The 14,234-nt window shown below is 39.7% G+C and overlaps 1 protein-coding gene across 2 annotated transcripts; it reads left to right on the forward strand.

Annotated features, from left to right (window-relative positions):
- The first annotated feature begins 117 nt into the window (after positions 1-117).
- On the forward strand, positions 118-13,592 carry LOC135486702 (tyrosine-protein kinase SRK2-like). Of its 2 annotated transcripts, none has more exons than XM_064769753.1 (12): positions 118-252; positions 1,115-1,278; positions 2,034-2,124; positions 3,301-3,408; positions 3,735-3,826; positions 4,167-4,328; positions 6,616-6,765; positions 6,915-7,177; positions 7,553-7,712; positions 8,256-8,390; positions 8,606-8,841; positions 9,012-13,592. In XM_064769753.1, the coding sequence occupies exons 2-11, from the start codon at positions 1,137-1,139 to the stop codon at positions 8,818-8,820; spliced, it is 1,518 nt and encodes a 505-aa protein (XP_064625823.1). In that variant the 5' UTR covers positions 118-252; positions 1,115-1,136; the 3' UTR covers positions 8,821-8,841; positions 9,012-13,592. The 2 variants fall into 2 exon arrangements, with proteins under 2 accessions (XP_064625823.1, XP_064625822.1); XM_064769752.1 differs by lacking the exon at positions 4,167-4,328 and adding an exon at positions 4,378-4,542.
- Positions 13,593-14,234: the final 642 nt, after the last annotated feature.

Consider the following 14,234-nt stretch of genomic DNA (forward strand, 5'->3'; position numbering starts at 1 on the left):
GCTGGCATGGAGGCGCTGCAATTTGAAAATTTTGATTCATTTGCCATTTAATTTTCAAGTCGCGGCGCCTCCTGGCTATCAGACAAAGAACCGCCCAAGCCGGTTTTCAAGCTGAGTGACAGACGGAACTTCCTCATTGCATTTGATTTTTGGGATGGATCGGTGATATTTTGCTCAACTATGCCCTTTTAGTGGCTTCTTTCCGAGTTGTTGACTTTTAAAACAATAGAGCTACATTATACAAACGTGTTGGTGAGCTATGTTAGACGCATAATGTATTATTTGCCGGCTGAAGTGGCCCATTCTCATGTCAATTTTTGTGTGGACTCCCACTTTTCATGCATTGCATGCATTGATGCACTGTAGCATTACACACTACATGCACATCTTTGAGAAATGATGTGCCATGCCATGGGGGGGGGGGGGGGGGGGGAATGATTGGTGAGTTTGTCCTATCACAGACTGCTCAGGCATGATAGGGCGTTAAACCAAATTTATGAACATGGTTGTTGCACAGCAGGCAGCTTGTGCAATGCGTAGTAAAGTAGGCCTACTTAGTAATGATGCACGCTGCCGCATTGCAGGAAGATTTTGCGTTATATTGCCACTTTTTAATGGGAATTAAAGTCATGATGTAAATGGTGATACAACGCACAACGTAACAATACAATATCGCGCAACAATGCCCTACCAAAAATTTAACAAGATATTCGTCGGCGAAAATAGGCCTTTTCGAAGAAGACGAATCGCCGCCAAAACGAATCAAATGCACACACTCAGAACACGTCACAAGGCTTAAGCCGACTCCGGGCAATTAAAGGTCTATAGACACGGCGATCCTTTATTTAAGGTGAAACGCATGACTGGTCGCACCAAAACAAACTTCTTCGAATTTGTCTATACTCATGATACTGGACTAACTGCACAAAAATGACCAAGTGTGAGGCGTGCAGAAGATGAAGTCTTGGTTGGTCATTTTCTGCTTGCATTCCCTTATGAATGTTGATTAAATTCCAGTTGTATTTATCCAAGTGAAAAATCTTGTTGAGGACATCAAAGATCATGAAGATGGGCTGTTGGAATATTATGAAGACCTTCTGCATTTTATTTTCAGGTTTTGACACAATATTATCAAAATGGGCAACAGCAGTTGTAAATTTTGCCGCAAAACCAAGCCTCCTCATCAGGCTCCAAACCCATCGCCACTGCCGGACCCTGACCCGCAGCCTGGACCAATCATCAACACACAGGATGTGGCGGTGGAAGTGGAACCACAAGGTGAGCTAGGAATGTGGCGCCTCAAATAATATGGTCATGGTGGATGGTTAATGCTTACCTGGGCTATTTTTAGCACAAGTCCAGGGTTGTGACAGTGCCTGGCTCATTAGTCATAGTCCGAAGTTTGTGGATTCGACTAGAAAGGATCCCAGCTGATTTGTCTCTGTCCCCTTGAGCAAGTCACATCAACAATCTTCCTTTGCCTGAGACAGAAAACAAAGGATTTTTGTCAGGGTTTGACAATATTGGTGCCAGCGCTAAAGTTTGATTGATCTTTATTTTGCCTTCATCTTTCTTAGAAACGTGGTTCCCATGAGATGGTTTTTAAAACATGTACCACAACAGTCAACCCCTGTCACTTTACACTAGCAGTTCAAAACATGTCAGGTATACTAAAAATCAGGTTATATCTATGATGACCCACATGTTGATAAAATTTGCAAAGGACATAGTCAGCTAAGGATCTTGATTACCAAATCATTAGGCTGTTCATACATGTAGTTATATTCTAGAGTGCATATGAGATATGTATGGATGAGTACATGACGTCCTTAAAAGGGGAGAAAACAATGGAAAAATCTAACCTGCCCTTTGATTGAAGAAAGTCTCTTAATTTGTTTCAGTTTTAGTTTATAAATATTTGGAAAGTGGAGTTCAACCAAGCCCTGCTATATGAATATCTTGACCAGGGAAGCCTCAATAAAAAAATTACATCGCCTCCTTCTTTGATTATGAATTCTGTTGTTTTTTTCCAGTTTTAATACGAGCCCTGTACACTTACCAAGCTCAAAATCCAGATGATTTGTCGTTTCAAAAAGGCGATAAGATGGTTCTCCTTGAGGACAGGTAGGTTAACAACTAAACCTAGACATCACAGTGTTAAAATTCCTAATTACAATTTAGCCACCAAAAACATGACAAATCAATACAAAACACGTCTTTTTGATTCTCAGTTGAAGACTTGCCTTACGAGTATAAAAGAGTGACAATTTGTAATGTTTCTGTGCCTGATATGCCTTCAAACAGCAGGATTTATACAAAATGAAGAGTTTGTGAATGCAGTTTAGTGGAACAAGAAAGCTTTATATTCTAATGTCAGAATGATGGCATAAGTAACTGTAAATTTATGTAGGACTTGCTATAGACAGGATACCCTAAAGAAATTTGTAAGATATGTAATGTATAGAAAGAGCTTTTGCAATATCAGATTAATAAAATGTCTATTCATATTGGTCCTTTATGATGTGAAATGTTGAATGCCGAATTCAAAGCAAATGCGAGGTATTGCGAGGTATTCAATATTGCGTACGTGTGCTCACTCATGCTTATTGTTTCTTTTTGTTCCCTTGTATTAAATGTGTATTGAACGTTGGGAAAACCCAGTCTACATCCTTAGTCCATAACAGCAAAGCATAAACAACTATGCAATAAGTTTGTGTAATTTGACCTCTCTAATCAGCACACCTGTCTATTAAGGACAGCACTTCTCAGTGCCGAGGGTGTCTTTTATAGAGAGGTTCTGCTGTAATTTATTATAATGAAGGTCAAACGGGGAATTCAAGTATGATTAGCTGACATTATCAGGGATTTTCTGAAGAAGAAATGCTTCCTAAAAAAGAAATTGGGTATCAATGACCCCTTGAGATGTTTTTTGCATCTAAAACCCCTTACATTGGCTCCTAAATGCCTGAATTCCGTAAAAAAGACAATGAAAATTAGTTGAATCAACCTTGGTCCTCAATTTTCAGAGGGACATTACCCTTGAATCATTCATTTGAGGAGAGGACTTTTCCCCATCCCCGCCTCTGAAGGAAACCCTTATTGCTTATGGTGGGATTTTGACTATCCTCTGATTATTTTGAATCCAAGGCCATGAAAGGTCTTTATTGTGTCAGACCATGACCATGTTTTGGCAATAAATAAAGTCATGCCCTAAAATAGGTTATCGCATTACTGAAGTCTCTTGCTTTTGGCAAAAGATGTCACTTTGATCCATCAAGATTTTACCTGTCCTAATTTCAGTGAGAATATGGACTGGTGGTATGCCCGGCATCTGAAGCGTCCTGACGAAGTCGGTTACATTCCAAGCAACTACGTTCAGAAGGAAGATGGGAAACCAGAGTCACATGAGTACGTATTCCGATCAATACAATGCCCTTACCATGCCTCAGACCGTATCAAACCACTTGCTGCATCATCAAGTCATGCGCGAGCTTGTGAGTGGAGCCCTATTACAGGCACTCTTGTTTGCATGTTCGTCAGGCCGTATCTCGCTAACTGATCTGTGCCTGACTTATAAACAGGAAATGAGAAGGTTCATATTCACTGCCCGAGAAAGTGTAAAAAATAGGCTGAAACATTGGTTGTGCGAAATCTCCTTTTAGTTTGTCATGTGATATCAAACCTTGCTTCTTCCACCTCGGTTCTCCTGTCTTAATATGTACGCTTCTCTTCAGGTGTTGGTTCAATCTGTCTAGAAGGGAGGCGGACAAGAGTCTACTCCTACCTGGGAATCCTCCCGGGACATACATTGCCAGACCTTGCTCTCGTAAGAAAAAATGTTTGAGTTAAAATTGTGGTGGGGTTGGAGTGATGTCATTGACGCAGTGCCCAGCCGACAGCAACGCAGTGACTAGCTTGGATTTTGCATTAGCTGATGTAATATTTGCAAACATGGCCGACACCATTTTTTGCTGCCAAGACGATTGCCCCTCAAATGGCCGATTTAAATTTCTGGTGTATTTCATATGGCAATATTTTGGCACAGAAATTTGGTCAGTTGTGATGTATACGGTAGTGCTTGTGTTGAAAAAACATGCAACTTCTTTTCTTTATTTAACTTTTACATCGATCAGGTTTTGCGTCATTCTGCCCATCTTCTTTTCCAGAACCTAACTTATATGCACTATCTGTGCGCGACTTTGACCAAAACAAACAAATATGGGTCGTAAGACATTACAAGATTCGACCTCTAGATGGACAAAGAGGCTACTTCATAGCTGCCAAGAAAAAATTCGCCTCCTTTGATGAATTAATTGCACATTATTCAAGTGAGTATGCGGGAAATCGTTTTACGTTGCTTCTGATCTATTATTTCAGGTCCACCGCCCCCGTATGTTTTGTCCATACGCGACAAGGACAAGGCAAGAGACATTTGGGTTGTGCGTCATTATAAGATTTTTCCTTGTGAGAATGGCGGTTACCGCTTAAGCAAAGCTAAGGGCGTATACCCTTCCTTTGATGCATTAATTGCAAGCCATGAGAGTAAGTTTTTGATTGTGGAAATCACTAGGCTGTTTCAGCTATTCTTCCATTTTGGCCCTGGAGAATACTCTCATTTTTCCAAATACCCGCTCTCAAATTGAGTACTACTTATTAATTCAAACTTCTATTCCTAAGATTCATGAACTTTAGTTGCTTGCCAAGATGGGCTGCTGAGAAATTCTTTCTTTTACTTTAGGCAATCACATCTTTCCTCGAGCAGGAATTTGGGACTTCTGATCAGCAGATAGCGAGTTTCAGCAGGTTGCTCAAAAGAATCTCTCACTTATGACGTATTCTTATGAAATTTGCATACAATGTAATGGAAATCATGACACAACTATCAATACATCGATACGTCATGCATTGTTCGAAAAGAAAGTATGCTTCTGCCAAAACTCGTTATATTAGCCAATCAGAAGACACTTATGATGCTTGTTTGATGCAGAAAGCATGGACCTTGAAGCTTACAGGGCTTTTGATTGGTCATTGCCTGAGTTGAAGCCCTAAAAAAAGCTCAGTCTGCTTCCTTTAGCTCTAAGTCGTCAGAGTGATCGTCTTGTAAAGCATAGTATGGGGTTCGCCCTTCACACAACATGATGTTCTTTGAAAATGTATCCTTTGATTATTTTAAGACTTGCAAAATGTTGAAGTTTACATCGTACAATTGCAAATAAACTCAATAGAAATCTTTGTCAATATTTTGCTCTTCTCCAAAACTGTGATTCTCCAGGGTGAATTTAAATGAGGAACCTTTATGCCGAAGCTTGTTTATAATAAGACAGATTGCATCTAACTCCGATCAGCTTGCATGTACTAAGGAGCAGGTGTTTTGCCTCGGCTCGGACAGCTCCACCTATGTGTCCGCTTTCTAATCACATTGTCACATAGATAGACTCTTATACAGGCATTGGTGCTGCAACCTGTAATTATTATCACTGCTGTGTGTGACAAAAAGATCTCTCGTCTGCGGGTGAAACTGGTACCGGTAATCGCTTGGTTGATATTGATCGGAGGAAGCTGATTCTCGTACAGTCCACATCACAAATGACATCCATCCTAATTCGTGTCATTGACGTGCATGATACACGCAATGTTTATGCCGAGTTGCACTTCAATGACGCACCAGTGACGAGCTTATCTCTCTATGTTTCGCGTAAATTACGCGTGATCTACATGCTGGGTAGCACGTCAATGATGCAAATTTAGGGATGACAGTTGTGATTTGGACTCTACCTGCAATGACCATCGCAACTGCAAACTAGCGATTGTCAGTGCTTGCGATTTATATCAAAGGTTGCAACAATATAAATTGCTTCGTTCATTGCGCCGGAAATTGGTCAGAATGGTGATGATGATGATGATGATGATGATGACGATGATATACTGTAAACACGGAAATATTTGCACAATATATGTTTGCAGATTGAAATTACTGTTATAGGTTGTCAAAATGCTTTTAAGTTGATGATGTGCCAAAGTGGCAGTTTCTTAAAAGTACGGACGATGACATATTGTAATGGCTGCTATTATTTCTGTGTTTACAATATTAACTGATTTGTTTTTTCTCGCCCCTCCTTTACCTTAAGGCTCCTTATACCACGTTCATGGCATGATATCAAATCGAACCCCTTCCCACATCGCCGTACATGTAGTAATGATCTTTAACTCTATATTATATTACACGTGTATTTGTCTGAAAATCCCATGTGGATTTTTCGACGCAAAACCCTGCAGTTATTGACACTACTTGCACAATTAAGGTGTCTTTGTATTTGTTCATAGTTTTCCGTCCTGCACATAGAAGAGGGGAAGTCTACATAGGCAGAGCAAGAGGATGGTAAAGGGTGCAATTTTCAACACATCCCCAAATGATATAGAAAAATCATTTCAATTGATGGAGAAAAACCTTTTGGTTGTCAAAAACTGTGAATGGTCCTTGTATCTCTTGAAAATAACACCTTTTCTTGAGATCTTGGATACCATATGCCCTCTTTTCAGTCCAGTGTGCACCAACATTGGGAACTGCTAGCGCCCAGGATGATCTTTCAGACTTTTAGCTCATTGTTTCTTCAGCCGTAGCGGATGGTCTCTGTTGTTGTCTGAGCCAACCTTGCCCCCGGTACTACCGACCGCCAGTTCATTTCAAGGAGATGATTCAGAAGAAAGAGGCCTTTCAACTCGACAAGAAGTTAGGCCATGGAAGTTTTGGCGAGGTGTATCAAGGTGAGCTTTCCAGGATGAAACTTTTCAGGATTTTGTTCAATATAAGATTTGTTCAGAATCTTGTTCAAGAGAAGATTCTGGCTTTTTTCCGAAAATGTAAATGTCAAGGATTCCAGAAAAATTTTATTTGATATTTATTGAAATTCTAGGCAAATGGAATCGGTCCGTCGAGGTTGCGATTAAGACATTGAAAGAAGGCACAATGACCACGAAAGCCTTCCTACAGGAAGCGCGGACTATGCATACACTGAATCACCCTCATATCCTACCCCTGCTTGCCGTGTGTACGGAGAGTGAGCCACTCTACATCATCACCGAGCTGATGAGGGACGGCTCGCTGCTCGACTATCTGCGGAATGAGGAGAAGGGTCAAAATGTAAATCTATCAATAGTTATAGACATGGCTGCTCAGGTAAGTTACAGTGGAACCTCCTTTAGCAGACACCTCTCTTATAAGGAAACCTTCTCTTATAAGGACACTAGTTGTGGTCCCAAATTGGTTGTTTCCATTCAATTTGACCTGTCTAATCAGGACTCCTCTCTATCAAGGACAGCACATGTCCCGAGAGTGTCCTTAATAGAGAGGCTCTGCTGTATTTCAATATAAGAGTATTGGGTACACAAGTTGGCCAAACTTTCCTCGGAAGTAGATGGGGAAAATAAAGTGCACAGAATTCTAACTGTTGTGGCAGTGATACCCATGAACACTCACTGTATTAATGAACTCGGACGATGGTAATGTGTTAGGATTTAAACCTATTTTCTCAAGATGACTTCTTTTCCATAGATTGCAGATGGTATGGAATACTTAGAACAGCAAAATTACGTTCACCGTGACTTACGTGCTGCCAATATTTTAGTGGGTGAGAACTACATGGTGAAAGTTGCCGACTTTGGTTTAGCTCAGCTAACATATACTGGAGATGAAGCCTCGCAAGAGAATTCAGGTATTGAAGTCTATTTTATTTTCTTCTTGTAGCTTTGATTATTACAGATTGAATAAATGCTAGTTCTCTTATCACTCAATTGAAGCACTTCAAAGCACTAGACGTTTGTTGTACAACCTGATCCAGAAACCATTCTAAAGTAAACCAAGGTATTCACAAACTTGAGTCACAAGGCCATTTCAGCCCAGTTGTGAGTACAGTGTGTGCACTGGCTGAGCCTTGAACCTACCATCTTCCAATTCCAGTTTTGTTGCTCTTCCATTGTGTCACTACACTCCCGGGTATCCAATCCAGGGACCTATAGTGTAACTCCTCGTTGATCAATGATACAGACACCATGGCACTCATGATCAAAGCCCGGTGGTTTTGTGAATGTTCAAAAAGTCGTTATTGATAACAGATGAGAACAAACACAACATATGTATGTGTAGTCTTCAATTTGAACTGGGTTTGAATGACATCTTAATGTACCAAGATATGTGTCATTCATGCTTCTGCTAAGATTTGAGTTACAAATATTTCATGGTTTATCTTGTCCTCCAGTCGCCAAGTTCCCGATCAAATGGACAGCCCCAGAAGCGGCCTCGGACAAGAAGAGCTTCACGGTCAAGTCAGACGTGTGGTCGTTCGGTGTTCTCTTGTATGAAATGGTCAGTTTAGGAAGATTACCATACCCTGGTAAGTAGGGTTCCCCACTGCTGTAAAACTTCAAATGGTAATAATAAGATTGGGTCATGTGACACTGTGACAGAAAGTTGTGTCCATATTTTAGCCACTTCGCAGAAACTAACTGGAGTTGGTCAAGAGTTTAAAGTCTAAATGTTTTGTTGTATATTTCAAGATAGATTACTTGTCCTCCCGTTGCTGAGAAAATGATTCTTACTCTGTTACAGGCATGGATAATAATACAGCGCTACGGGAAGTCAAGATGGGTTACCGTATGCCACGACCGGTCTACGGAAAGATAGAATGCCCGGAAAACTTGTACGACACGATGTTGAAATGCTGGGACCAGGATCCGGCTAATCGACCGACGTTTAACTACCTTAAAATGTACTTCGATGATTTCTTTGTGGCGGCGGAAGCAAGTTATCAGCCAACACATTGATGATTGTCTGATCTCTTGAAGGTAGGTTGCATTCACTATTTTGGTTAGTTATGTTAATCTACTTCACTTTTTAAATTTGGAGAAGTGGAAAACCATTGAAATTTAAGGCACTCCTGATCATTGCGACGGGGCTGAAAGATGAACCACTTCATTCATGGCTGTGCTATACAGATCTTTTTTTCTTTTTTCAGATCAAAATGATGTCTTAAGGTGCTGCCATCTGTGGGACAAGATGACAATAACAGTCTCCACCTGAACATGCTCGCTTCAAGCAATAGAAAAATATGTTGATGTGTACTACAACTTTATGTTGAGAAAACAGTCCTTCAATGGATATTTCATGACTTCTAAGAAAGCATTTGAGACATCTTCGATTGACTAAGGTTTGCAGTGGGGAAAAAGTGGTGTGACCATGTAGACTGTAGTAAACTGTTGGTTAGACCAAGTTCACTGGAGAAGTGAATAAAGACTAGTGCCTATTTCGTGGTTCATAAACGACTTTTAAAAAGTAGGAACCGGACAGGTTCCCTTGGTGCGAGTGGTGGAGAATAATGGAATATTTCTTTTGAAGGACAGCGTTGAAAGACTTATTCAGTTATTTTGAACAATCTGTGGTTTATTGGATAAATATCCTAGAACATGCTTTGTGGTGTAGTTATAGTGTAATGGAAGTAATATATGGAATGGCATAGCAACATATACAGCAGAGAGATCACAGTGTAGAGTGTGCCAGTATTTCGATGGATTTCAGTGCTACTTGGGGCTCGAAGTTGGTCCTTTAAGTCGGTCTGTATTTGATGAATCGGCTTAAGGTGTGTATTGATGAGTCATGTTTAGGCTCTTGGATCCTCGTTAAGGTATTGATATTAGTGAAATATTGACAAAGACTTACAAATCATTCGCTCTGATTGGTCCGAACTTAGATTAATTTGAATTTTGACGCAGTAGGTCATAGTTTCGCTGATTTCAGGGCTACTTGGGGCTCGAAGTTGGTCCTTTAAGTCGGTCTGTATTTGATGAATCGGCTTAAGGTGTGTATCGAAGAGTCATGTTTAGGCTCTTGGATCCTCGTCGAGGTATTGATATTAGTGAAATATTGACAAAGACTTACAAATCATTCGCTCTGATTGGTCCGAACTTAGATCAATTTGAATTTTGACGCAGTAGGTCATAGTTTCGCTGCCTTTAAAATTTCAACCCAGTCGGTTTTGTCTATCTTGCCGATTTCGAGCCCTAAATGTACTGGTGATGCATTGTGATATGGTTCACTGCCAACTGGCTTGGGCGCAAACGTCAGCATTGATGTCACAAGTGCAACGACAGTGTGGTACACTGATGTCTCGTGTGACGTCGTGAAAGTCATAAATTGCTCAGGCCATGCCAGTTTGATTGTTAGGTAAACTGATATTTAGTAGCAAGCCTGTTTTTAAAAGTTTAAATCTCCTTGAATAACAGGAGATGATCAGGTTTTGCCTGACAGGTCATTTTTTAATACTGGGTGGATTTGGCTTTGTGGATTTGAATTGATGATTATCAGCCAAATTAATGGGATTCATTTTCCTTGAGTTAGATAAGTCACATGTAAAATGGTATTGTATATCCTTGTACTTAGTCGGAATATTTACTATGTTGGTGTTTTACGGGAGTATTTACCGCGGTAGACAGAACTGTAGCGGGTTTTCTTTTATCATAGCATGCAAACATGAAACCTGAAGTTTGGAAATCACCTTGGGAAGTAGGTTAACTTAGGAGATGCTAGTTAAAAGGTCCAAACACTGCAGGTCATATTAAAAGAAACAATTGTCACCAATTTGTCAAAACTACACACATTTTGAGATTAATGTTGTAACTTGTATTGTATTGATTCAGTTTTTCTACTGGTACCTTTTCTGAACGTTGAAGGTGCCCTTTTAGGATTTTGTTACAAAATGTTTATAGTTTTTCACAGAATGGGTATTTATGTTATACATTTGATCAGTTTTTAGTTGCTATCCTGGATGTTGGAAGTGAGTGGTACAACTAGGACCCCACTAGTGTAAAAACACAGCTGCCAGTACACGTTTAAATGCACACTGCACAAGGCTCTAATTGTCTCACTTTACCTTATGTACTTTCTGTTACTTCTGAACTTTGTGTTTTAGCATTACGGTAGCAACCGAACCCGAGGTGAAATCTTGGGAAAATTCATGGAAATATCACAATATAATGTTTTGCATTTGATAAAACAGACGTTAAAGAGTTGCTTGATCAGCTTTTTATGAGAAAGTCTTTTGTCCAGATAACTCCTTTAGAAGTCTTCTCTCCTGAACACTGCAGTAGAATTCTTTTCAGACTTTTGTTCCTATCATTTCGGCATTGTTTTATGTTATGGTGCTACTGATATTATTTGTGATTCTTTCAAGTGTAAATTGAGATTCAAACAATCATCTGGATAAGTTCAAAATTAGCGTTTTCGATATCTTGTACTACACTTTGCCGGGTATGTGCATCTGCATTTTTTTAGCCATGACATCACAACTTGTGCCGCTGACGCAAGTTAGCAATCCTTGGAGCTGGTTTACTTCATGAAAACAGGGCAGATGAATTTGATTTTAGAGAAATGATGGCAAACGGCAAACGATCCTGAAATTATGGCAAATCTGTTCTGCCAATATGATATAAAACCCAGTTTTATCCGCAGATGAGTGATCTTTTTATCACCACAGCAATAATTGCCACTGGTTACAGCAATGAAAATCGCACAAGGTGCTTTAAAAACTGCACCACCAATCAGCATTCAATTGCATGTCTGTAAACCTGGCGTTCTAGTCCCACTTTTATTGCTATATGAATGATTAATCAAAGCTAGAGAGATCCTTTGCTGTCAGTTATGTACTTAAGATCTTTCATACAGCAGAACCTCTTTATAAAGGTCACCCTCGGGACTGACAAGTGCTGTCCTTAATACAGTGGTGTCAATATTACAGAGGTTAAATTGATTGGAAACAACCAATTTGAGACCAAAACTCGTGTCCTTATTAGCGAGGGTGTCTTTAATAGAAAGGTGTCAGCTTAGAGAGGTACCACTGTATAACAAACTACACTTGTTAGGAAGATTCACATGCTTCTTGAAATATGATCTCGGTTGATATCCAATTGCTAAAATTTTACAATGTTATTGAACCTCAAGTGATGTCCCACTGGGCATCATTTATCGGGGCTTTTTAAATTTTGTATTAGCGTATTCCTGAATGTGTAAATTACATGTCTAATATAAGCTGTAATCATTTGGCCACTGTATGATGTTTGTACATATACGTGTATGCTTGTTTTTTAATCTTGGAGTGGAGGCACAGTCATTTGCCAAACGGAGTCTTGATGGATTTCTCATCAAATATGCCTGTCCTAAGTAATCTAAAGTAGTCCCAGGAATTACTGATGGCTGCCTTTGTTGTACTAATGTTATTGGGAAGCATCAAAGATAGTACAGAAAATAATGCCATTTATGTAAACCTTCTGTCATTGATGATGTCAATAACTACACATTAGTGTTGGCTGTTGTTTATTCTGGGGTCTCCTCTAGCAGCATGTTCGTTTACTTGCGTGGCGCTTGCTCTAGTTTACAGCGTCACAGCATTCTTCTTAGCACTTGCACCTCATCTTGCACCAGGCTGAAGTGAACCCTCCAGTGCGCTTGTGATCAGTTCGATATGGTTGAACAATCATGCTTTCTGTTAGAATTGTGTTCCTCTGAATGGCTATACCTGTGAATATTTACCGTGAAAGGGTTGTACGATTCTTGGTCGATATCTTTTGCGATTGTTCATACACTTTCTTTGTGATTGATGGCGACTTAGCAAGTTGATAGTTGGCTGTAGAATGTAAATGTGAAGCCGTTTCATAGGATAGTGTATATGTAGTGTACATTGTACATCTTCAAATGGTGGTTATTATCAGTTTTGTATGCAAAAATTAAATTAGATTGAATATATCTAGATGTTTTAAGAAAATGTGAGACTGTAAGCCTGCTCGACATGTAACTTCATTATCCTTATGAGTGATATTTTTGCAGGCACCAGAATTCAGAGGAGGTGGAGGCAGGAACCTGTGTCTGTGCACTCTATCCTTGATTTCTGCAGAAAAGTTTCTGGATTAGGATGAAGAATGAATGTAAAGCACTTTGAGACAGTACAATATAAGGTGCACTCTAAGAACTTAATTTCTTATTGCATTTCATTCTGATCCCTGGTTTGCCTGACTTTGAAAGTAAATACACTGTATCATATTATGTAAACTTCTTACAGCTTGTATATTAACCCGATGTATGTATTTATTCAAGATTGATAGCCACACCGATCTATAGGATATAGCATGTTGTTATTTTTAGAAATGCAATGAAACAGTCTGTCTTCAATAATGTCTGCTATGACTAAAAGCAACATTTACTGGAGAAAAAATATCCTCTTTTGTTCTTGAATCAAAATCAGAACCTCTCTAATATCCAAACGCCTACCCTAAAGGCCATATATCTTTTATGGCAAGTGATGTTGTGCATTGAATTTCGGTGACTCCACAGAACTCTGCACTGTGGGCATTTTATTGACAATGGTATGCATGAGTATATAAATAATAGCTTGAGTCAAGTAATCCGTAGTTTTAGCCATTTTCCTGTGAATCTTAAATTCTAGTTCACTTTCTGTACCAATATTTTAACTTTGCAATGTATTTTTGTACAGGAATTGTTCATTTAATCTTGTCGAGCGAATACATATAATAAAGTTACAATGAGATGACTACGTCTTTTCCATGTTTCCTGTGCATCCCTGAAAAACTCCCTACATCAATGAGCAAAATCATGCAGACCTGAACTTTGCCCGGCAGAGCTTCAAATGATTTACGCACAGCTTCAGACTTGTTTTTAGCGGATATAAGTGGCATACATCTGGTGGTTATTCTCTGACTCATAATCAGGTTACCCTATCCCGAGTGATACCATCTGCCTCCGATTCCTCTGAACATTATGTTGTCAAAATAAAGCACTTGCCCGCAAGGACAAGAACTGAGAACATGTCGGTGTCCCTTTGTCAAACTGCGACATGCAGCCTTCCGACATCAATCCACTCACTCTTTCTGTCAAACTGCTGCTTAAGTCTTCAAATGGCCGAGTCATGTTTGTCACATGACATTTATTGCGATGGCGTGATTGGGCAACAGCCCAGCGGATTTTGAACTCCAAGAGTAATACTTGGAAATATTGAATTCGATCAGGTGTAATGAGCTGTTCAGCACGATTGGGTAATAGCCCATCCGATCATACTCCTAGATGTCACACTACAGCGATCAACATCTTGTATCAATAGTTCTGAAGCATCGACACGCAATGGACATCATCTTCACCATACAAGAACAAAGAATATGGGATTCAGGCACTCTGC

This window comes from Lineus longissimus, chromosome 4, assembly GCF_910592395.1.
Source record: "Lineus longissimus chromosome 4, tnLinLong1.2, whole genome shotgun sequence".
NCBI lineage: Eukaryota > Metazoa > Nemertea > Pilidiophora > Heteronemertea > Lineidae > Lineus > Lineus longissimus.

Excerpts from the sequence above, each read along its gene's own strand:
- LOC135486702 (XM_064769752.1), top strand. The coding sequence starts at position 1,137 with ATGGGCAACAGCAGTTGTAAATTTTGCCGCAAAACCAAGCCTCCTCAT. Across the intron at positions 3,409-3,734 it reads GGGAAACCAGAGTCACATGA|GTGTTGGTTCAATCTGTCTA; the intron begins GTACGTATTCCG and ends GCTTCTCTTCAG. Across the intron at positions 8,391-8,605 it reads AGGAAGATTACCATACCCTG|GCATGGATAATAATACAGCG; the intron begins GTAAGTAGGGTT and ends ACTCTGTTACAG.